This window comes from Tetrao urogallus, assembly GCF_951394365.1.
Source record: "Tetrao urogallus genome assembly, chromosome: 2".
NCBI classification, from domain to species: domain Eukaryota; kingdom Metazoa; phylum Chordata; class Aves; order Galliformes; family Phasianidae; genus Tetrao; species Tetrao urogallus.
The window spans coordinates 56,684,779-56,707,677 of NC_136814.1; the positions used below are offsets into that span (position 1 = coordinate 56,684,779).

At 35.5% G+C, this 22,899-nt stretch overlaps 1 protein-coding gene across 4 annotated transcripts in view; it reads left to right on the forward strand.

Moving 5' to 3' along the window:
• Positions 1–1,762: 1,762 nt before the first annotated feature.
• Positions 1,763–22,899, forward strand: part of EPB41L2 (erythrocyte membrane protein band 4.1 like 2) — a gene marked incomplete at both ends in the record, with an annotated part of 56,009 nt that continues 34,872 nt past the window's right edge. For all 4 annotated transcript variants that reach the window (XM_079550283.1, XM_079550284.1, XM_079550285.1 and 1 more), the window contains 4 exons: positions 1,763–2,218; positions 3,379–3,567; positions 15,278–15,382; positions 20,673–20,715. In XM_079550283.1, the coding sequence (XP_079406409.1) occupies positions 1,763–2,218; positions 3,379–3,567; positions 15,278–15,382; positions 20,673–20,715 (793 nt within the window). The remainder of the gene's footprint in view (positions 2,219–3,378; positions 3,568–15,277; positions 15,383–20,672; positions 20,716–22,899) is intronic.

Sequence of the window (22,899 nt, forward strand, 5' to 3'; positions counted from 1 at the left end):
AGCATTTTTTTCAGATCGTACTTCTGAGAGAAATGCTGTCTGGCTCTTATCTCTGTTTTCTCCAGATACATTGCCAGCCATTAAGAAACACGGCTGGATGTGATCTTGCAAGTTCTTCCCTCTCAGAACAGGGAAGGTATGAAGAATAAGCAGTTACTAAATAGTGGTTGCTTGCACTGCTTGATTGTAGCAAAGGTAACATCAGAGGTTTCACAACCTGCAGCGCTAGACTTCAGCTGCAGATCTTCAGAATTCTTGGAAAAACATTTTAGCTATTTTCTTAAAAGAAATTTCACCATTCTTAATCAGAAATGCGCAGAGAAGAAAAATAATAATCACCACATCTACTAACAATGAAACCTCCGATTTGACTTCTGTAAGCACAGTGGTTTATTCTATGATTTTTTTTCTTTCAGGAAAGTTGCTTTGTTTTATATTTGGAAAATAATAGATTTGGAAAACTAATTATGTGCAAGCTTATTATATGATCAAGATTGATACCTGTCAGTTTTCTATAAGATCTGAAGGTATAAGCAAAATGTAATTTGGCTAGTACTAACTTTGGAACTAGCATACCAATATGTAGTTTTAAATAGCAAATCCTTTGATCTCTATGGCTAATCAAATGGAAATTTACCTTTTAGAGACCTGTTACTGCTGAGAAATAATAGGGTGCGTAAATATTAAAACTTTAATGCTATTTATAAGCTCTGTTACAATAAAAGATGAAGTGTTTCATAATAAGTAAAGGAAACAGCTGTGTAACTGATACTAACACTTGAATTATATTCAGAAGTCTCTAACGTAGCAGTAGAGATACTAAATCTTCTTTTGATTTTCCTAATGGTGATTATTTTTGTTTTAGATATTGAAGCTAATTAAAGTAATGAATAAGAAAATACTTTTTCCATATAGTTAAACTTCTGGTCTTGAGATGCTTGCTTCGTATGAATCTGCCTGTGGATAGTTCAGAGCTCCTATCTCTAAGCTTCTTAGTGCAGTAACCATCAGGTTTGCTTCCTTTGACTAAATGTTGCCCATCTCGTCTGCCAAAAGGGCTTCTCTTAGGTATGTTCAGGCATCTATTAACTTCTGTATCTTTCATTAAGGGTTGTCTGAATTAGACTTCATTTTTGGCTACTTATGAATGTTTGAATGTTCTTTAGGAGTCTGGAGGTACTGTGTCTGCTTTCTTGTGATCTTACTGGTTTCTAATTGGCTTCCATTGCAATTTGTAGTTGTCTCCTCACTAGTAGCCAGTATTTATGAAAGTTGATTTTAATGCAGAGCATTCAAGTTATAAATATGATTGTAACTAATTTGCTAACTCTCAGACAAATGAACAGAACATTAATTTTGAAAGAATAGTTTGAAGAAGGTTGTGAATCAGTCAATGATTTCTAATAGGATCTAGTTATTTTGATCTGATCTTGTTAGGTCCTTTGGGGCTTATTTTTGTTGGTTTACTTCAAAAAATTAGAGGGGAAAAAATGATCTTGTTACACTTTCAGAGTAGCAAAGCAGCAAAATCTAGTACTACACACCAAGGGACAAGAGTGTTGATTTTAGCTGATTTTTGGAGAAATAACAAATGTTAATAATAATGATTGTTTTTATGTTCTATTACAGTATTGTTTGTTTTCAATTTCATCTGTTGGCAGACTATTGCTACAAATTACTGTAAGTCAGTAAAAGTAGTAATGCTACGTAATGCTGTTTTTATCGTTGCACTTTTACTTGTTTTTTAGTGTAAGCTGTGACAATGACAACTGAAGTTGGCTCAGAGACTGAAGTAAAGAAAGATTCTGAGCAGGTGGGACCAGACAAAGCCAAAGGCAAGCCCGAAGAAGCCTCAGAGACTCCGGGAAATGATAAGTCCAGGAAAGCATCCTCCGAAGAAACTCAAGATTCACCAGTCCCAGCACCAACTAGCCCTACTAGCCCAAGGAGCCAGAAAAAGGAAAAAGATTCATCTGAAAGCAAGGGTATTTCTCGCTTTCTTCCTCCCTGGCTTAAGAAACAAAAATCCTATACATTGGCAGAGCCCAAAGATGAGGCCAAGAAAAGAGTAACAGGGGAAGAACAAGTAGCTGAAGAAAGTGAAAGCCATCCATCCGAGGGGATGGCTCAACCAAAAAGGAGCTTAGAAATAGTGGCTGAAAATAATGCTAAAGGAGATGACAAAGAAAAACATTCTGTTAGTAGTGCAGAAACACAGGTAAGTGTGTATGAATGTTTTGGAGCAATTCTGAGGGGGTGGGGAGCTACTTCATGATGTATATAAGCCGTGTAAGACTTTGTTGGTATCACATAAGGAAAAAATGGCAGTTACAGTCACTTTGTGAAATTGGGTTGATATGAGTAAGCTCTTCAGCACAATAGTTACTTATTTGTCTCAAGCTGCTTTAGCTGTAACTTTAGCGTAACATCATCCTTTGGCATAGTCCAAAGGGATATGAACTGACTGTTACAGTAGCAATGAGAAGGGATAAGAGGAGAAGCTTCTTAACCAGATTTGCCTCTGAAGCCTTTGTATTGCACAAATAGCTCCTTAGTGAATTAACTCCATTTGTTATCTGTTGTAGTTATCAAAGAGTCCTTAGAATCTTTTGTTATACTTAACCTTAAACCATGCTTGTAGCTATTGCTCTTATTGATTGGCTCTAGGAATCTGGTACTGAGTTTGAAAGCAAGCACCATATTCTGCAGTGTTTCTGAGTCCTGATGTGCACAAGTTGTTTCAGTTCTTAAACCTCAAACCTCACATTCTCTAGGGCCACAGTGGTGATTAAGGACAAAGAATCTTTCATAGGAGGAGATGCTGAAAGAGCTGGAATGCTTCAGCATGCAAAGGAGAAGAGTAGGGGAAATCAATGTATCTGAAGGGAGGAAACGAAGGGGCAAGACTCTTCTCTGTGGTATGCAGAGAAATGACAAGAGGCAATAGGTGCAAATTAGCTGTAGTGGTGGTCTGTCAGTGAAAATACTGAAAACCTACCTGGAAACAGTCCTAGGCAAACTGCTGTAGCTCACTCTGCTTGAGCAGGAAGATTGGACTAGATCACAAGTTACTTTCTAACCTGGAGTTTAAAAAGAAACTTTTTTAGTTTAAAAGAAACGAAAAACCCTAGTGTATTAAAAAAGGAAAAAAGGCACATTCTATGATTTCAGAACAAGAGCAGAAAACCTTTTTTCAGTGTCTGGCCCCCAAATAGACCTCAATGCTTACTCAGGTTGTGGTTCTTCCAATATATGCATAAATTTTATTAAAGCTTAATTTGCAAATTAGTGGCTTCTAAAAGAAATGAACAGGATGAAAAAAGGTCCTCTTTCATGAGCTTGAATTATCACAGAATTGTTTAACTGTATTTTATATAGCCTGCCAAAGAAGATGGGAAAGAAGTTGAAGTAGAAAAGGTTGCAGAAGAAAAAGAAGAGAAGGAAAAAAGGGAGACAAAAGAAGTGCAGACAGCTGAAAGTATTCCCCAGAAGCCTCCTAAGAAAATTAAAACTGTGCAGTGTAAAGTGGTGCTCCTGGATGGCACAGAATACAGCTGTGATCTAGAGGTGAGGTATTAAGTCTTTTATATAGAGCTCTCTTTCTTTATGGAGAAAAAGAAAATGCTTTCATTTCATTCTGAGTTTAGCAAGTATATTTTTGTGTGTCTAGCACATTACAAGGTTGCATTCCTGTTGCTGTCACTAAGGCTCAGTTACCTGTTCCTTTTTGAACTTAATCTCTATTTGTCATTAAAAAATGTACGATGTGTTATACTAGCAAAGATAAAGTGCAATTAATAAAACAATTTGAGCTGCCCAGAGATCACCTCTGAGCAGTTGTGTTTTCTGTTGTATTTGTGTTTGGCAAAGGTTGAAGGTTTTCCACAATGTGATGCCACATGTATTAGTAAAGTTGCCTTGAGTTCATTAGTTTCAATTAAAATAATAATCTCAGCTGGATATATATATTAAAAAAATTTGCTTCAAAACAGAGTTCTGTTATAAGTTTAAAATACATGCTTTTTTATTTAAAATTTTTGTAGTACCAAATCTTCACAGCTGCATGGACTACTTACAAATATAAATTGCTGGATTAGATGTTGTGTACATTTGTCTGTTAAATCTGACTGAAGATCACTGACAGAAAGAGTAAGCTTACTGGAAAACAGCTTCTTGCTTTTTATAGCTTTGACATCCTCTGAGTGTTCTTTCAGTCTGATCATAGTGTGTGAACTTTTAAGTCCAACAGAAGTTGTTTAATATTTTAGATCGAAGTTTAATTGTGAAACATAAAATCATATGAAAGGAAGAACAAAGTAACATTCCAAATTTTCTGTCAGTGAGATAATTTGAAGTGTATACTTTCAAATTTAGCAGACCTTATAATTTTAGAGATAAAAATGGCTATCTATGACTGGGTTCAGAGGATGTGAATTCAGAAAATAATTTTTTCCCCCTCAGTGCATGACTAAGATTGCAGATGCTTGATCTGTTTATTTCCTTTTTGCTCTGTGTATTTAGTTTTACTGTTCTTCATTCTACACTATGATTATTTAGAATGCCTCAAATCAGTCACTTTTTCCCTTTTGTTTCTTTCCACTCAGTACTCATTTTGGTCTGCAATGCCAGAGTCCAGTCAAATTTTCTTCATTTTATCACTGTTTTATTGCTGCCTTACCATAACTAGCTGTAAGTCTTACTCTTTAAAAAATAGCTTACACGTGTGCTTTGGTGATTGATAACATGACAGTGCTGTTCTGTTTACCTTTCTTCACTTTAAGTGGTAAAGGAAAGGATGCCATTTATACTCATGTTGATAATTATCATATGCTCATACTTGATTCTTTTGAATATGCCAGTTTTCTCTTTAATTCCTTGAACTTGTTTTAGTGTTGAGCAGATGTTGTTAGTTTCTCATAGTTGTTGAAATATCAGCAGTGACTGTTTGAATCTCCAGATCTATAAGCAACAGTACATGCATTCAAGAATTAACAGGGCAAAAAGCTCCTATGTATATGAAAAACAGAACTTGCAAAGGCGGAGGGAATGACAAAGATTTTAAGAGCAAATCTTCTCTGGAGCAAGTTGTGTTCACTGCCCACTTTCTTCTTCACGGTGACTTAAGGACAATGGATAGAATTATCAACAGGATAGCAGACGCACTCCTAATATTTCTAAGGGGGAATTCCTCCATGGAATTTATAGTAACTTGTGCCTCCTATACTAGTTAGAATAGTTCCTCTCAGTTATGTTCTTTTAGAGTTTCCTTAGGTTGTGGCTTAAAGAACGTGTTTGCTTTAAAAACACTCTGGCTTTAAGAACTGTTAAACTGTCAGTGCAGGGTGTGTGTGTTTATTGTTTTCTGCCTGAAGGGATGGAAGTTCACGCTTAAATTTCTGTACAGAAATAGCTACTTTTGAAGCAGGCAACAACTATTATGTACATGTTCCCAGAGCAAACAATATTTTTATTCAGAAAAATTCATCAGTAAGTCTGTAGTTCATATTTGGTGCAGCAATGCTCATGGCTAAGTCTAGTAGAAGGTTTTCCAACTTTTCCAGCTTGTTCCTTACTTCTTCACTTTATTAGTGGGCAAATTATGGATGCTATTGATGGTTTGATTTAAGGGGCAGATTCAAACTAAAATGCTTGTTTTTACACTAACATAGATGCTGTAAAATGCATTTGTATGAGACTGAAAGATTCCATGACTTCAAAAAGTGGTTATATATATATTAAGAGGAAATATCTGTACAGGGATGTTAATCAGAAATACATCTTGGGCTCAGAAGCCTAGAGCTGAGGATTCTAGAGATTTAGAGACTATGTAACTATTTCTACATGTGATACCTATTATCCTATATTAGCTGTGGGGTACTGGTCTAGACAGACCTTTTAAGTTTGAGATTCTTTTATTTTAGTAAGTTCTGCTTGAGTAAGGTAGCAAGTAGGTCTGATCAGCGGATTCCTGAAGATAGCAGTTGCTTTAGTGCAAAGGCTTGGAAGGCTGTTTTCTGACAAACAGGACTCTAGCTATTTTCTGCAGTTTCTGTATGCAAAGCTACTTGAAATCTGTGGAAGAGAACTAATCCTCCATCTTTGATTAGTTTTGATAAGACTCAGGGTTCTTGGAAAATCAAGCAGGCTTTTTTGGTAAAATCAAACCAACCTCCAAATGCATGAAAGATGGGCATCTCTCCTCTCCGTTAGGACCGACTGCAGGTAATGTGTGAACTGCATGGCCCATGCCATGCAGCTGGAACTGTAGATACAGTATTCATCTCTTAAATAGATGCAAATTAACCAGTACTCTTCTTCACAAATATAATGGAGTTGTTTCCATGTAAAACAATGTCTGCAATTCACTGGGATGTTAGTTTGAAGCAGAAGTGACTGTATTGAAGCTCTTAACTACTCCCAATTTGTGTATAGGTTGAGCATGCTAGAGCCATGCTCACAGAGTGGCTTTTGTATAATCTGCAGCTAGAGGAGTTAGTAAGATCATCAGTCGCTGCCAGTTATGTTGGAAGATGTATGCATCCTTAACCTGAAATTAACTGGTGGCAGGTTGGTACAATACCCCAGGAGGTCAATCCTATGAATAGGTCTGGGAACACTTCTCTTGTTGTCTTTGCAGGTGTACAGTTTGTCCCCTGCGCTGTATAAATAGCTCACAGGCTTATCCCTGGCCTAATCAATTAAAACTAACGTAATAAAAGCATGAAGAAATTAAATGATTTTAATATACTTGACCATTGTTTTGAGTTTGAGCATATCTGTGTTATAGTAGGACAAGTATTGGGCAAGATGATGCTGGGTTAATTTTCTTCATAGGAGGTTCCAAACTTGATTTGGCTTACTGTGGTGTCTTGTTCCAGAATGTCCACCTGTCTATTTTCAATTCCTCTACCTTTTTGTTCTGGGTCTGTGTTTGCAGGGTTGATCTCCCTTACTTTAGTCTACATCTGCTAGCCTTTTGCTTTCTTTTCTGCTGTATCACATTCCAAAGTCTTCAGTCAGCCTCTATATGATGGTTTTGTGGGTCTCTTTGAACAGTGCAGTCAAAAGCTACATCCTTTCCCCTGTATCCTCCCTTTTCATTAGGTTTCTTAGTAGTTTAATTACATACTGTGTAGGGTTTTATAATTTTATAATATACTGCTGTTATATTTTCTAATAAAATACTGCATGGATGCTATTCAGCTGTCTCTTTGGATCTTCTGAAACTAAGAGGAAACTGGAGAAACATCTGTTTTTAAGACTTTTCATCATGGCTTAGTTTTATTTTATTTCTTAATTTCTTAGTATGTTTTTCTTCAAACCTCTTCTCCAATAAAATTTACATACCAGCTCAAATGCATATTCATTGTCTGACAGTATGAAATGCTCTCTAGACTGTTTGACTGTAGTTTGTAGATACTTTGGTTTTAGTTAGTGACAGTGCAAGATTGCTTAAATAATATTTATCAGGTAAGACCTATTCTTCCTACTTTTGATGCTAAAATCAAACAATTTCAGTCTATTTCTGAAGTAAAATTTTTCAGCTGTCAGTGGATCTCTCCCTAATAGTGTAATATGTACACTACTTCAACATAAGCCAAGTTCACCTGTGGAAAAGCTGTACTAAGGCCATCACTGGTGTTAGTTATCAACCTGATTTTTGTGCTTTGTCAGCAGAAGAAAGTTTTACTGCAATAGAGCATGAACATGAAAAATACAAAATAATTGCTCTCTAGGAAAAAGCTGTGTACGGCTATGCATACTTATATTCTGAAGTAGCAGGAATTTTGTCCCTAAGAGCTCCTAAATTTTTAGTGTATGTATTTGTACTTAGGTACATACAATATCTGTATTATTTATTGTTTATATATTTTCCATAAATATTTAAGAATTGATATGGATGGTGTAATAAGGTAACTTTGCAGTTGTTTTCACATAAGCCAAGATGTTTGAATCTGAGTTGTATCTCTGTATTAATTGAGGATTATGAATATGAACTTCCTGGGCCTTTTCTCTATCCAATAATGAGATGTCATAAAACAGAGGGTTTGTTACCATACATTTAAGACATTCTACATTCACAGCTCAAAGATAACTATCTGCAGTCTTTTCCAACCTTGATGATTCTTAGATCCTAAGTCCATTGTGAATCATTTAAATTGGTAAGCAAGATTCAGAATATTGTTTTCTAATTACTTGTAATAAATGGTCTCTATTTCTTGCTTCTACAGAAGCAAAAAAGTAAGGAGGGGAGCAAAGTGAAAACAGAAACAAGCTGTTTTGATTTTTTGGATCATATTGAGGGAATGTGAGGACTGCTGACTGCAGTTTTACAAATTAGTTTTGTTGTCTTGTTTTTTTTTTTTTTAATACACGAAGAGCTTTTTTAATATCTTGGTACAGTAGGACAATTACAATTATCAGCTGCTTTAGCTGATAACTGGAACTTAAGCTTCCTCTGCAGTAGATCTTAGATGAGTTTCTGGTACCAGTCCTTTCTTTACTCTCTTCCTTTTAATTTTTAGTGTTTTTGTAAATGTTGATTTATTTCTGCTTTAGAAAGTAATAGTATGTAATCATGGAAGATTTTAAAAGCCAGTAAACAATTTATTTATTATCTTCATTTAATCCAATTTTTGTTTGGAGTAATTTTCTTTGTTCAGGACTTTCCTGCTGCCTTCTCACAGAATCATAGAATGGCCTGGGTTGCAAAGGACCACAATGATCATCAAGTTTCAAGCCCCCTGCTGTGTGCAGGGTTGCCAACCAGTAGATCAGACTGCCCAGAGCCACATCCACAGTGCTTGAGACTGATGTATCTAATTCTATTTCTTCAAATACTTCATAAATTATTTTATGCATGGAAAAATTAATTGTAAGCAGCATGAACTTTATTTACATATAGTTGTAGCTGCTTGCATATGATATCATAGGTAAATGTTTCCGGGAAACTGGTGGTTCTTAACTGAAGAAAAAACTGGCTGCTATTCTATCCAGAATAATGTTTTTAATTTTAATTTTGTTTTTAAATTGTTTAATTTCACTGCTTTTCAGTAGGAGTTCTACACTTCATTATTAAAAGTCAAAAACATCTTTTAATGCACAGTACTATTAAACATGGCAAGAAAGTACTGTTTTATTTGTAAAGGATTTTTGAAATCTCTTTTACCAAGCACCTGTCACCCACCCAGCACAATTTGGGTGAATTTCAAGGGCTAAAATAAGAGATGTGCCATTTGCTGAGGTGAAAATCCAATGTGTCTATGACAATAACTAGTAAACAACAGCAGTATCTAGCTTGTGGTGTCTTACCAGCTCTTCCATTCGTTGGTTTTGCAGCTGAACAGCAATTTGTGAAAGTTTGGGGGATTTGGTTTTATTATAGAGTTTTGTATCAGGCATACGTTATGACTGATGTTGAAACTTATTTCTATTTACAGTCACAATAGGGCTGTTCTTTAAGTCCTTATCAAATAACCAAATGTTCATGCTTATCAGCGTTAATGTGGAAATGTTAACGCTACATTACATTCAAGTGACAGGCAGTCATAGAAGTAGATTTTGCACAATGGAGTCATGTAGCACGTCACTCAAAATTTTTGTAGAATCTTCAGAAATGAGTTGAATGTTGGGAGCAAATATTTATAAGGAAATCTATGAAATCTATGTACCATCAGAGTTAAAAAATTGGTGGTATAAATTACAATGCAGTTATTCACTTAGTTAAATCAGTAAAGAAAAAAATGGTTTTACATTTTGTTCTGTTTTCTTTGAATGTATTAGGTAATATGCAAACTTAGCCTTTATGGAGTGAATAGAATTGTGATTTATTACATTATAAAATCTTGTTAAAATTAAGTTGGTGTAACTTCTGCATAAGATACTTTTCTCTTGAAATCTGTAATTGAACCAAAGGATTATTTATGTGACGTGTGGAATGCATTGAGAGAAACCTTTAAGTAAAGAGAATCCTAATTATTTCTTGTTCTGTGATAAAGTGCTTCTGAAAGCTAATTTCTCTGTGTCATCTCTAACACATTGTCATCTGGTGGTGAGAGCCACAAAATAGAAATTGGCTGGAGGTGTTGAGCTAGAAAAAGTAGAAAAACTTTTAACATATTGAGAAACCAAGCTTATATTAGAAATTGCTTATGGAAAGAAAAAAGTTCACTTTCAGCAAATCAGCATATTTTTACTTTTTTTGGAAGCTGCTTAGTGTTTTTACTATGAAATTATTTCTTCTGGCTTTTTTGGCTTGTTTTTACATGTCTTTCCTGTTGCCCAGGGCATGCCTGTCGTGAAAGTTGTTTGGTTTCTAGCATAAAGTACTCAGATATTTCTTTTTTGATGGTTGCTTTTTAAATTAATTTCTCGCCTTTGTTCTTTTGCCTTTAGAGCTTATTTTGTCTTACAAGACCTTCTGACTGGTATCAGCTTGCCAATATGACCTTAGCTGAATCTGCAATTCTTTTTATCAAGAACTTCTTAAAAAGATATTTCAGCTTCTTTGGTGATGCTTTCCTTCGTTATTTTTTCTAATCTATCTTTATACTTTATTACTTTGCTTTCATAGATGCAAATTGGAAGGACTTGGTTCATAGCTGGTTTCTTTAGCGTAGCTCCTAGAATTAACTTGTCTGAACACTGATGTAGATACACTGCTTACAGTACGCCACTGTCCTCCAGGAATGTAATGAAGATAAGCCTTGTACCAAATGAAATCTATTCTTCCATTCATTTTAGTTTGGTACTCTTGCTGTGGTGTTTTGTGGTCTTTGGTTTTGTAAAAATTAAACTGTTCTCAATTCCAACATCAGCATCTCTGCTGTCTGATCTGAGATTTAAAAACTTTAAGCAGCGTTAGTGCTCTAGTGTTAAAAGCTTTGATACCAGGCACTCTCCAAACCTGTTTTTATTTTTTTGAATGTGGAACTAGAAAAGTTGCATAAGGAAAAACATTAACATCCATTGAAAGGGTATTAAAAAATCCTTTAACTTTTAGTCTAATGAATGAAATTGGTTAAGCCTACAAACCCCATAATAACACAATAGATCAGTTTTGTATACTGTTACTTAAAAGTAAAAATATCCAAAGCTTCTTATCTCTAGGAAACTTAGGAAGTGTATGAAGGTATCAAGTTTTGGACTGCGTTAAAATAAGGGGTGGCCAGCAGAGAGAGGGGAGGTGATTGTCCCCCTCTTCTCAGCTCTTGTGAGGCCCCATCTAGAGTACTGCGTCCACGCCTGAGGCCTGTTGTTCAGGAAGGATGTGGAGCTCTTGGAGCGCGTCCAGAAGAGGGTCACTAAGATGATCAGAGGGCTGGAGCACCTCTCCAGTGAGGAAAGGTTGATGGAACTGGGCTTGTTTAGCTTGGAGAAGAGACGGCCCCAGGGAGATCTCACTGTGGCCTTCCAGTACTTGAAGGGAGCGTATAAACAGGAGGGAGAAGGGGGGTGGATAGTGATAGGACAAGGGGGAATGGTTTCAAACTGAGAAAGGGAAGGTTTAGGTTAGATATTAGGAGGAAGTTTTTCACACGGAGGGTGGTGATGCACTGGAACAGGTTGCTCAAGGAGGTTGTGGATGCCCCATCCCTGGAGGCATTCAAGGCCAGGCTGGATGTGGCTCTGGGCAGCCTGGTCTGGTGGTTGGTGGCCCTGCACATAGCAGGGGTGTTGAAACTGGATAATCATTGTGGTCCTTTTCAACCCAGGCTATTCTATGATCATATTGTGAGGAAATACTACACTAAAGGAAATGAATTACGTGTACGTAGTATATGCATATATGGAGAATGTGAGCAAATTATTATGTTATTTTAACCTTAGGAATATCACAGCTCTTAAAGATAGCATCCACGTATCCTCAGATTCTTAATAGATTAATGAATGACTGCAGAGGAGGGAAGAGGAAGAAGCTATTGTTTGACTAGTTCGGGAGGAGCGTGACTTAAAAGAACTTTCATAGGTTCTGAACTGTTAGTAACGTTCAGCTACCTTTTATTATTTCCATCATTGTGAGTTAAGTTCACTCATAGGAATAGCAGCTTGGGACAGAGGTTTGTGAAAACATGAGGATGAAGGATGTCTAGCAGAGTTTGTCAAAAGTCACTGAATTGTTGTACTTCCTTGATATGGGAAACATATGCGTGGCCATAGCATCATAAATTCATGTTTAATAGTGTAATATTTGTGAGATGTAATGGTAGTTTAATTTTAACTTGAGTGAGCAGACTGCTGTAATGCTTGAGATTAGGAAACTACATGATCTAGGGAACGTTTTTTTTATTTTTTAAGCGTAATACAAATTATCTCATTTTGACCAACTCCTTTCCTGATAATTGACATCTTTGAGTGCAGGTGCAAGTTCTCAGACTTTTAGGGTGACGTACATGTTCCTCTTGCTTAGATGAAGTGAAAATAGAGGAAAATAGGCTTTTTCTTTCTTCTACATTACCTTAGGTAGTTGCAAGGAAACTTCTTAAATAGATTTTGGATCTGTGATAGTTTTATTCAAATTTTCTTCTGTAAATGTAATGTGGGTTTTAGTGCAGGAGTAGCAGTTTAAATAAAAAGAAATGCTAACTGAACAATGGCTGCTAGTTAGAAGGAAATGAAGATCATTCTGTGTTTGTTTACTGCATTCAGCCAGCAGTCTAATTAAATATTTACAACAAAAAGCATTTAAAGGATGCCAGCACTGACCGCATTTTATGCACGTATGAACAACTGAAATGTATTGGAGTTGACGTACGGGTTCTATGGTTACTTAGTTTGCTTATAGAAAATAAATCTGTGTTGCCTTAGCGTACAGTTAAGGTAATGTTTTCACCCCAAGTAAAGAAAGGTATGATAGAATTTGATATGGAGTAGATGTTTAATTGTTGTTGGGTTTTATTTGCAAATCTTTATTTTTTGCCTGCTGTGATGCATAGCCTAGCATTTGAATAAACCTAAGTGGTCTGCCTAAAGTAAGAACATCTTTTATTTAGGAAAAGAAAAATAAAAATGAAATAATTTTGCGTGTTTTGCAAACCTTGCTCCAGATTCGATGTAATGTTTTCACGTGAGCTATCTCTAAGCCAGAAATGTACCTTGTGAGATCAGTCACCAGCACAGACTTTCAGGTCTGGTTTCCTTGACTCCAGTTCTTCCATCTTGCTGAGAAGGGGGAGTGTGACAGCAGCTGGGAGCACCAGGCAGCCGGCTGGGGTCAGCCCACCACTCTTGACTGTTACTAAGCTGAAGGGGAGGCTTAGAGAAAAGTGGCTACTTCAAACTTCTGGGGAAATAGTTACCTGTATTTCTGAAGGGTAAAATGTGTGAAAGTACCAACCGGCCTTGAGGTTCTCAACTCCCATTTTTCAAAAGTGACTTGGACTTGTATAATCCCCTGATGCTTTGTAACACTTCAGCTACAAATTGTGCTTGTTTCGTAATTGTATCTTTTGAAAAATTTCTGATCTTCAAGACTGCAAGGTCTGCTGAACAGTGCAGTCTTTAATTAAGTAGGGGTTTGGATTCTTGGGGAATAAAACAACGCCTTCACTATTTGCTCTGCGCATACCGTTTTCTCTGCCCTCCCAGCCTTAACATTTAGCACAGCGCCATGGAGCTGCAGTGAGAGGCACACTTGAGGAGCACTGTGAGCGCTCTGTCACTGTCTGCAGCATACAATCACTTCAGTGTCACCAGGGCCTACACAGAGGCAGTTGATGGCGTTTCTTTGGAATTGTAGTAGTGTATGGCATCTACTGAAATCTGTAGGATAAGCAAATGCAGAAATTCCTTTCAGCTGCCAGGCCTCTGAAAATGCCATGTTGTGGCCTCGCTGGTAAATGCCACAAATAGCTGAACAGTCATGTAGGTTCAAAAGGCAAAGCTGCATGCCGTTCATGTTCAAATGTTCCACCAACAGGCTGTATTTTAACTGCGGAAAGAAATTCTGATCTTCCCTACCCTTGATTGTTTATTGTAAGCCACGTGATCTAAAATGTTTTGCTTCTCATAGGCTGCTATCTCCAGTACAATTCTTTTCCCCTAAAACCTGGTGCACAGAAACAGGATGTGGGCCAGTCACTACTAGCAATAGAAAGACACGGGGTGACCCTGTTTACATTTCCATTTTCTAGTATGGAAATAACAAATAAAACTTCAGGACTAACTGCAATTTACTTAAGCTGTAATTCTTCAGAGCTGTAAAAAGCAGATGTTTTATAAGTAAACTTAAATTATATCTTTCGTTACCATTATAAAATATCAGGCTGCAGTACTGAAATTAACATAAAATGAAAATGATTTTCTTTCTTTTTTTATTTTTAATTCCAGAGATTTGTTTGTTCTTGAGAATAAATTTCTCTAAGACCTTGTTTTTGAGTATTTAATGGATTTTTTGGGTAAGGAGAGTTAGACAAAAGGCAGCCCTCTTCATTTATTTTCTTCTCCTCAAAATCTCTATACTGTTGTTAGCTATGCTCTGCTTGTTCTCGTATCTTGTTTCTACTAGTTTGATCACCTACTTTTATTGGACTACTCCATTTTTTTGTTTCTTGAAGACAATGAAGGATTTTGGTTTTCATAAAACCATAGAATGGCTTGGTTTGGAAGGGACCTTAAAAACCATTCAGTTCCAATCCCCCCCACCATTCCCGTCCAGCCTGTCTTTGAACACCTTCAGGGATGGGATCCACAACTTCTCTGGGTGACATATTGCAGTGGCTCGACACCTTCGTATAACAGAACTTCTTCATGATATTTGATTTTTCCCTTTTCAATTTAAAGTGTTATATGTTTTCTTGGAGTTTATATATGATTCAGAAAACTCATTGAGATATAATACAAAAATGCTAAAAATGCAGAAATTAACTAAACACATTGGAAAGCTTCTTGATATTTAGAAGATATTAACGTAGAAAAAGTTGTCTCACATGAAGTCTTTGCTTATTTAAAAAAATGAAGATCAAGAAAAACTATCTTAAGAACTATTTAGCAACAACTAAATGTGATAAATAATTAAAATAAGAAACGGTACTTAATTTTCCTTGTACTTGCAAGTCAACTTTGACAGTGAGTTGGAAAAGAATGGAAATTTTTACAGTGATAGTTTTGAAAATATTATAAAGTTTTTATCTTAAGAAAGCTTACAGCTTTCTAACCTATTTAACAGGTATTTTAAGTTGTCCTGACTAATTGTATCTCCTTATTCAGCCTGTTTTATCGATGTTCATAAAATCAAGCATTTACTAATAGTACTTTTTATTTTATTTTATTTTTCCAGAAAAGAGCAAAAGGACAAATTCTATTTGACAAAGTGTGTGAACATCTCAATTTACTGGAAAAGGACTATTTTGGGCTGTTGTTTTATGAGAATTCAGATCAGAAGGTAAGGCTGTATTAGAGTTTTGTTTTTCCTCGACATTGCTACTGACTGCAGTAGCTCAGTAAGGGATACAATATTAAATATATACCTTTACAAACATTTGAGCAAACCATTTTTAAACTGTCAATTTTAGTCCACTGTAAATTTGTGTCATGTACAAGATAGTCTGTGTATGTTAACGAAGTTTCTATTTTTTACTTTGAAGTGGTAAATAAATTAAACAATTCCTGGGCTTTATTTTGTTATAATAAAATATTTTACCATCCGTGCCAGAGAAGATAGGAAAATGCTTTGCATTAACAGCCTGACAAACCTGCCAGAGTTTTGAAGACTTTCATTTGTTAGCCTTTTTAAAAAACAGATACACAAACAAGTCTATGGATGATAAAATAATAAAAAAAAACCTGATCTTCTGCCTACCTTTCCAAGAATTTCACTGCTGCTTCTCATGTATACTTAATAATGCTCTGACAAATAATATAAAGGATATCTTGGCCCAAGGTTCAAAATGCTAGGCCTTTTAGTTACTTTTCATAGAATGAGGGAGTGAGTTGAGTTGGAAGAGACCTTAAATATCGTCTAGTTCCAACCCTTCTGCTATGGGTAGTATTGCCAACCACTGGACCAGGCTGCCCAAGGCCCAATCCAACCTGGCCTTTGAATGCCTCCAAGGATGGGGCATCCACAGCTTCTCTGGGTGAACTGATACTATGAGTAAAAATTTCTCATAGTATCTTATCTATATCTCCCCTCTATTAGTTTAAAACCATTCTCCCTTGTCCTGTCACTATCTGCCCAAGTAAAAAGTCAGTCTCTCTCCTGTTTATAAAGTCCTTTTAAGTACTGGAAGGCCCTGATGATGTCTCTCTGGAGCTTTCTCTCCAGGCTGAACAAGCCTAGCTCTCTCAGTCTTTCTTCATTGGAGAGATGCTCCAACCCTCTGAGCATCTCTGTGGCCAACCTCTGGAGCCACTCCAACAGTTCCACATCTTTCTTGTGAAGGCCTCAGGCCTGGATGCAGATACTCCAAATAGGACCTCAGGAGGGCCCAGTCAAAACATCAAAAAAAATTTCACTTGAAAAGATGAGACTGGAGCTAGTCTGTCTCCAATACTGTGTGCTAGTTTCAGTAATGAAGAGGTGTTTTGACATCAGTATGTTTAAATAGGTTATCTTAAGTTCCTTTTGGTAACATGTTTTCTTTCATCTTTTTATGCTTGTTTTTGGTGAGCACATTTAGATTGATGAGTTGAGGAACATCTTAGATCAGCTGTTGGCATTCATTCCACTAATTACTAAGAGCCAATTTAGCTTTTCCCTGCATCTGAATATTTGTGGTTAGTAATGCACCAGCTGTTACTCTGTCCACAAACTAAAATATACCTGCAGTCATCTTTTCCATCATAAAGAACAGACTAATAATTGGAAATTGAAATGGGAAAAATGTAATTCTTTTAATCTTAATCTCTGTTTTCGTGGCAGGAAGTATCATTACATGAGTATTAATTAGTTCAAGTGAAGCTGTTGTTTGCTTTTTTATTTTTATTACTTTTCATTAATTCTCATTTAATTTTTGTGTTTGAAATGAAATCTAATTTAGTGATCTGAATAAATCTGAGAACTTCAAAAACATAGTTGTTTTCTGGACTTGCTTGCTTTGGAGGTTTTCTGTAAAGCATTGAACAAAACACTCGGGTCCTCTGTGTTAATGATTTCTGTGTATAAGCTATTTGTACTTGGATATTGTATTTTTTTGTTACTGATTTTTAAGCCCTTTATAGAACTGAGTTTTTTCAGTGTAACAACAAATAGTACCCCACTCGATCCTCTGAGCAATACCATAGCATCATTTATTTTTTGTTGTAATCACTTACAGTCCCTTTGTGTTACTCAGTATTCTTGGAAATATATGAATATATGAAATGTATTTCAAAAAAAGAATTTTAACCCCTAGCTTCAGTATGAATCGGCACTTACTTAAGTGCTTACAGTCTCTTGTAGGTTGCACAGTCTGTACTGCATCATGTGCCTCAGTCATATAGGTTTTTTATTTTCACTGCTATTGTCACTCAAGTTACCAAACTTAAAGCTGTCACATTTGTACAACACAAATTATTGCATGTTCTAGTCCTACTTATGGTATAAATACATCCTGACAATATGAAATGCAGTTACTGCAGTGTCTTAAGTCAGAATTCCTAGTTGTGTGCTGAGAGATTTGTCATTCTCCCCCCCCACCCCCAAACCAATTGATGTTTCTTTCATGTCTGTAGATTTGAAATAGTACAGCCTTACAGAATGAAATCAGTAAGATAGGTGCACTTTTGTTTTTAAAGGATCTTAAGATTTTCACACATCTCATCATCCTTTCATTCTTCCCAAAGAAAAAAAAATTAGCATGTATCGATTTATTTAATAGGAGGGGGTGGTGATGCTGATGAGTTCTGTTCACCAATATCTGCCACGGGAAGCTTGGAGACTTGGAATTTTCACTGGTGTTAGCCTTCTCTTTTTCACCTCTCTGTATTAAAATCAAGTTTGAAGTCTTTTTTTTTTCATTTCAATACTCGATCTTTCTGATGCATTTTCCTGTTATGAATATTTCCTCTTGAGATTAAAATGCCACAGATCTCCATCCCTGTCAGTACTAAATACTGAATGATGTGTTTTTTTTTCTCATTCTTGTGTAGTCATTACAGCCACCCATTTAGGAGCCAGCTGTTGAACTAGACAGCAGCTGTGGGGTGTGGAAACTCAATGCCAGACACTCTTTTGAATTAGAGCTGCTCCCTAATGCAACATCAGGGTACCATTGGAGGAGGAGTTCCATTAACTTTCCTCTATGGGTGTTCTGTGCAGCTGGCGGAGATGTTATGTTTTCAAATCATACTGATTTTGTTAGCCTTAGACATGTTAAAGCTATTTAGATAAAGTTACTCATTAACGATTTTTTTTCATGACTTTATAAACATTAAATTTATTGGTCTAATGTGTATTTCATTGCATTACGCCCCCCAAAATTTCATGAATGCTCCATTCACACTGTAAGCAGGCTGCAGAAGCGTTAGAAAGCTTGTGCTCTTATGTTGTGGGCACCAGCTGGAAATGCTGCTTTTCTGAATTTGGACAAAATACTTTTGTACTGTTAGAGAATGTTTTGTTGTTCTTTGACAATTCATTATTTTGTCTTATCTGTAACCTTACCATTCACAAACAAATAGTTTTTTGCCTACTGGAGCAATGTAGTATACATACGCTTTGTCTTTTGTATTGAAAGACAGACCTGCCTATTCTGTGTTAAGGGGTGTATTTCAGGGGAGATTTTTTCCATGGTGTTTGTTTTATCCGTAACAAAAGGCACAGATGCAAACCAAAAACAAACAAAAACAAAATCCCTGTAATTATGCTTGTAAATGGAAAACAAACATTGATTTTTATCTGATGGAACAAAGGAAAGTTGACAAAGTTTGCTTCCAATAAACCTGAGACTTCAAAAATCAGAAAATGAACTAAATAATTTATTTAAAGAAATTAATTATAATAATAAATATAATTAATTATTCTTCTGATTTTTCAGCACATTCTGTTTTGTGTTTTTTTCTTCCTCTCAGCCATAATGAAAGGTGAAATGTTGACACAAACATATACGCATGTATCCTAGTTTTCTGCTGTAATTATGCCACACTATATAATTTATATTTATATTGCTTAATTTATAGTATACTTTGTGTTAAGAGTTCATGGTACTTTTTAATTTCATTTATAATTTGATGAAAAATTGGGAATGGAATTAACAGAAAAATTGAAAATTTAGCATGATAATTGTAGCTGAAATTAATTTCAGCTAAAATTATTCTAAGACTTCTAATGTATTTCGAGGCTTTTCTTTGTCAAGATTCTTCCAACAGGTAGTATTTTTTTGTGATTTAAGCAGAATAAGTGTTATGCAGATTTTTTTTTTAGGAGCATTTTATATGCTTGTCTTCACAACAGTGTTGTGGACTGTGCATCTCTGAAAGAATTGTAATTGTTACAAAATGCAGATGTTGTGCACTTCCTAAAACTGAATGAATATGGAATTATCTTTGTATTTTAATTGCAGCTTAAGAATTGATTAAAAAGGTTTTTCTTGCATTTATTTGTAAATAGTATTTGTGTAATGTAGATGCTCAGCATCAATGACAGAACTAGCTTGGATCAAGGTCATTTGCAACAAGATTATTAGTATTTTGGGTTGTATACACAGAAGCCACATCCTGTAGCAGCAGAGATCTACAATAAGGATTTGCAGTAGAGTAAAAGTGTAGTGTAGTTTACGTTCTTCATAGAGAACCATAAAAGGATGATATAGCATGCTTTGTTTGTTTGAAATAGACTTATTTTTTTAGTGGTAAAGTCTGTTTAAAAGGACCCTACTTGTTGGGGTCTACAGTGTGGCATCAAAGACTGAAAGTTGACTCGTATTGTACCCAAGACTCAGTACTTAGGTAGGTTAGGCAAGCAGTATTGATAGAGTCGCATCTTTAGAAATGTTAGTGCTGGTGCTTAGGTCCCATCTGATCTTGAGGCTGCTACTGTCTGCAGTGGGCTACTGAAGTGTAAATGCTCTCCAGAGAAGCAGGCTCCATAATGTCTCTAGGCAGCTTGTTGTTGATATGAACAACTGACTTGATGTGCATTGTCTAAAATAGAGCCAGGCATCTAGTTTTGAACGTTGCCACTGTGTCAGTGTTAAAATCGTGCATGTTCATAGAGAACTTTGCTTTGGGGAAACTCAGGAACTTGAGTCATTTTTCAAAGCACCTTTGAATATTATCAGAGCTAGAATGTATGCTCTTTAAGAAAAATGATGGGAATAATAAATCTTCAGATATCAAGAGAAAAATCTTGTCTTAAATAGCTCTATACAGGTGTGTAGGGACAGGCATGTAGGGATTACATAACTTTTCCTGAGAAGTCTACTTATATCAATAAAATGAGAGAAAACGGCATTTGTCAAATGTAATTTGCTAGACAACCTCTACCTTAAGAATATCCACTTAGCATAAATAGTCTAAAGCAATTAGACAACCATGAAGGGAATGGCATTGCACAGTTTCATTTATGTACAAGGGTGGGAAGGCTTGCTACCAAATTACAACTTCAGTTTTAGGATTGTCTGGGAAATTTTAAAGAGAACAGATGTTGGAACAATACAAAACTTAATTGCATTGTATGAAATTGTATGGAATTACTACTTCCTCTTGCTGATAGATGATTTTAAATGCTGTTTATTATGTTATTATTTTTCCAGAACTGGCTAGATTCTTCAAAGGAAATTAAGAGACAAATTCGAAGTAAGTACTTCTGTATTTGGATGTTATGCTCCCATTTTTTTGCTCACAGAAAACACTTTCTGAACTCAGTAGCATGGATGTTGCTTAGAGTGCTGTAAGAATTTGTCTGATAATGATGGATTCAGCCTTAGAACAGAAACCAAGGCTTCTGCGTCTGTCTGCTATCCAAGGAGTGAAACAGACTTGTGCTGTAGAAGTTAATCATTATACTGGCTGCTGACCCAAACTCTTCTGTTTTATATTTGACTAATCAGTTGATATTTTTGCATCTCAAAACAGTGAACGTTATTCAAAGGTTGCTGCTATTTGAGCTATGAGGTGGAGAATGTTATCTTCCAAAATAGTCATATTTGTTGCCGTAGGGCTCTTTAACTTCAAAGACCCAACAGAAGAATATGAAACTACAAGAGAATATATCTTACAGAAAGCATGTATTTGTTTTCAAACCTGACCAGTCCAACGTTGGCTTTTTTTTTTGTTGACAATTTTGGAACTTCTGAGTACTCTTTACAACATGTTTCAGATTGAATGCCAGTGAGAAGTCTATTTCCCATACTCAAGATAGAATCAGAGAATCATGGAATGTCTTAGGTTGAAAGGGACCTTAACAATCATCTAGTTCTAACCCCTATACAATGGGTGATGTATTTTCCTCTTTTTTCTATTTTCTCATTTTCCTATTTGCCATAAAGTTCAGTCAAGTATTTCAATAGCCCTGTAACTTTTACAGTAGACAATAAATTCAGGAAATACTCTTCCTGACTTTAAATGTCTCAAAATAACTACTAAAAAGGGTTAGAACAGCTCTTAATGAATTTCTTCTTGTTGCATTACATATTTATGACCAACATGATTTCCTTTTATTTTTTATTATTATTCAGTAGAAACGTTCTTTTGTTAGAGGCTGAAGGTGGGGAGATAATGCTAATTTTATGAGGGAGTAATGATAATAAAATGTGCCTACTCTTCCAACTCAACAAGAATATAAGTTACTTAAGAAACTGACTTTGATCTATTTTGAGGTGTTTGACCCAGTTGGAACACTTATTATTAAGAAAAGCAGTATGTTAATTAAACCTTTTGATAATCATTACAAATGGATGAAATCCCTTATGTTAAGGAAGGCATGTGTTTTTATTTTCAGTGAAGAAATGAAAGTTGCAGAAGTTTCAGTGAGAACTATTTTAATTTAATATTCTGTTTAAATCTACTAATATGGTTATATAAGTAGAAGCCATCTACAATTATTTTTTAAAGGAAAAAAAAAATTATGTATAGTAACTTCTTATTCTGAAGAAATGTCAGGTCTTCAGTAAAAACCTATTATTTGTGTGCTGAAGAATGTTTTGTTAGATTTTAATATTTCAGAAAAGAATGAATACATTGATGCTTTGTGTTCTTGTCTTCAGTAGTGATCTGCTTTCTATAGACCCTGCTAATGTCAAATTCAGAAATGTAAGAAATGGCCTGCAATTGTTTTGGATGCACTACATAACATTTTTTAATGCTATCTCATATGTACTCCAAAACTACTTTAAGGGAATACGATTTTTCATACAGCATGAAGAGATATGCTGTTATGTAGGAGATCAAGTCCAGTCTCAAATTAGGCATCTCAATTGGATTTTTTTTTCTCTGGTCTGTAGTACTTCAGAGTTGAGAGGCATGGTGTATAAGGTAAACAACCAAAGTTGCTTATGCTGATTTGCAAGTAATTAACATACTGGTTTATTCTTTATAATCAAGGTATTAAAATTTCCAGATATCTGAATGTCCTGCAAAAGCAATTTTTTCTTCCCAGCTAGGTGGGTATAAAGAAAGGAAGGCTTTTTGTGTTTTTTTTTTTTCTTCTCAGATTTAGTTATAATTAAGAATAGGTATCTTACATATTAAAAATATTCAATTATAATATATTTAAAATACACAAATTGCTACCTGTCTTCTTACAGTTGTGAAGGTGACAGAAAAACTGGCTTCAATCAACCTGAGCTCTTCAGGAATTTTTTTAAAAACTCCTATAATTGTGAAAAAACTCAAATTAATCCAGTTAGTTCAGGTGGGATAATTACATTTCTGTCACTGTTTTGAAAAGTGGTACATCCAAAGTGGATTCAGGCTTTTGCAAAATTCAGACTTCGGCTCTTGGGTATAGTAAAGGGACAATTTTACAGAGGGTATGATGTT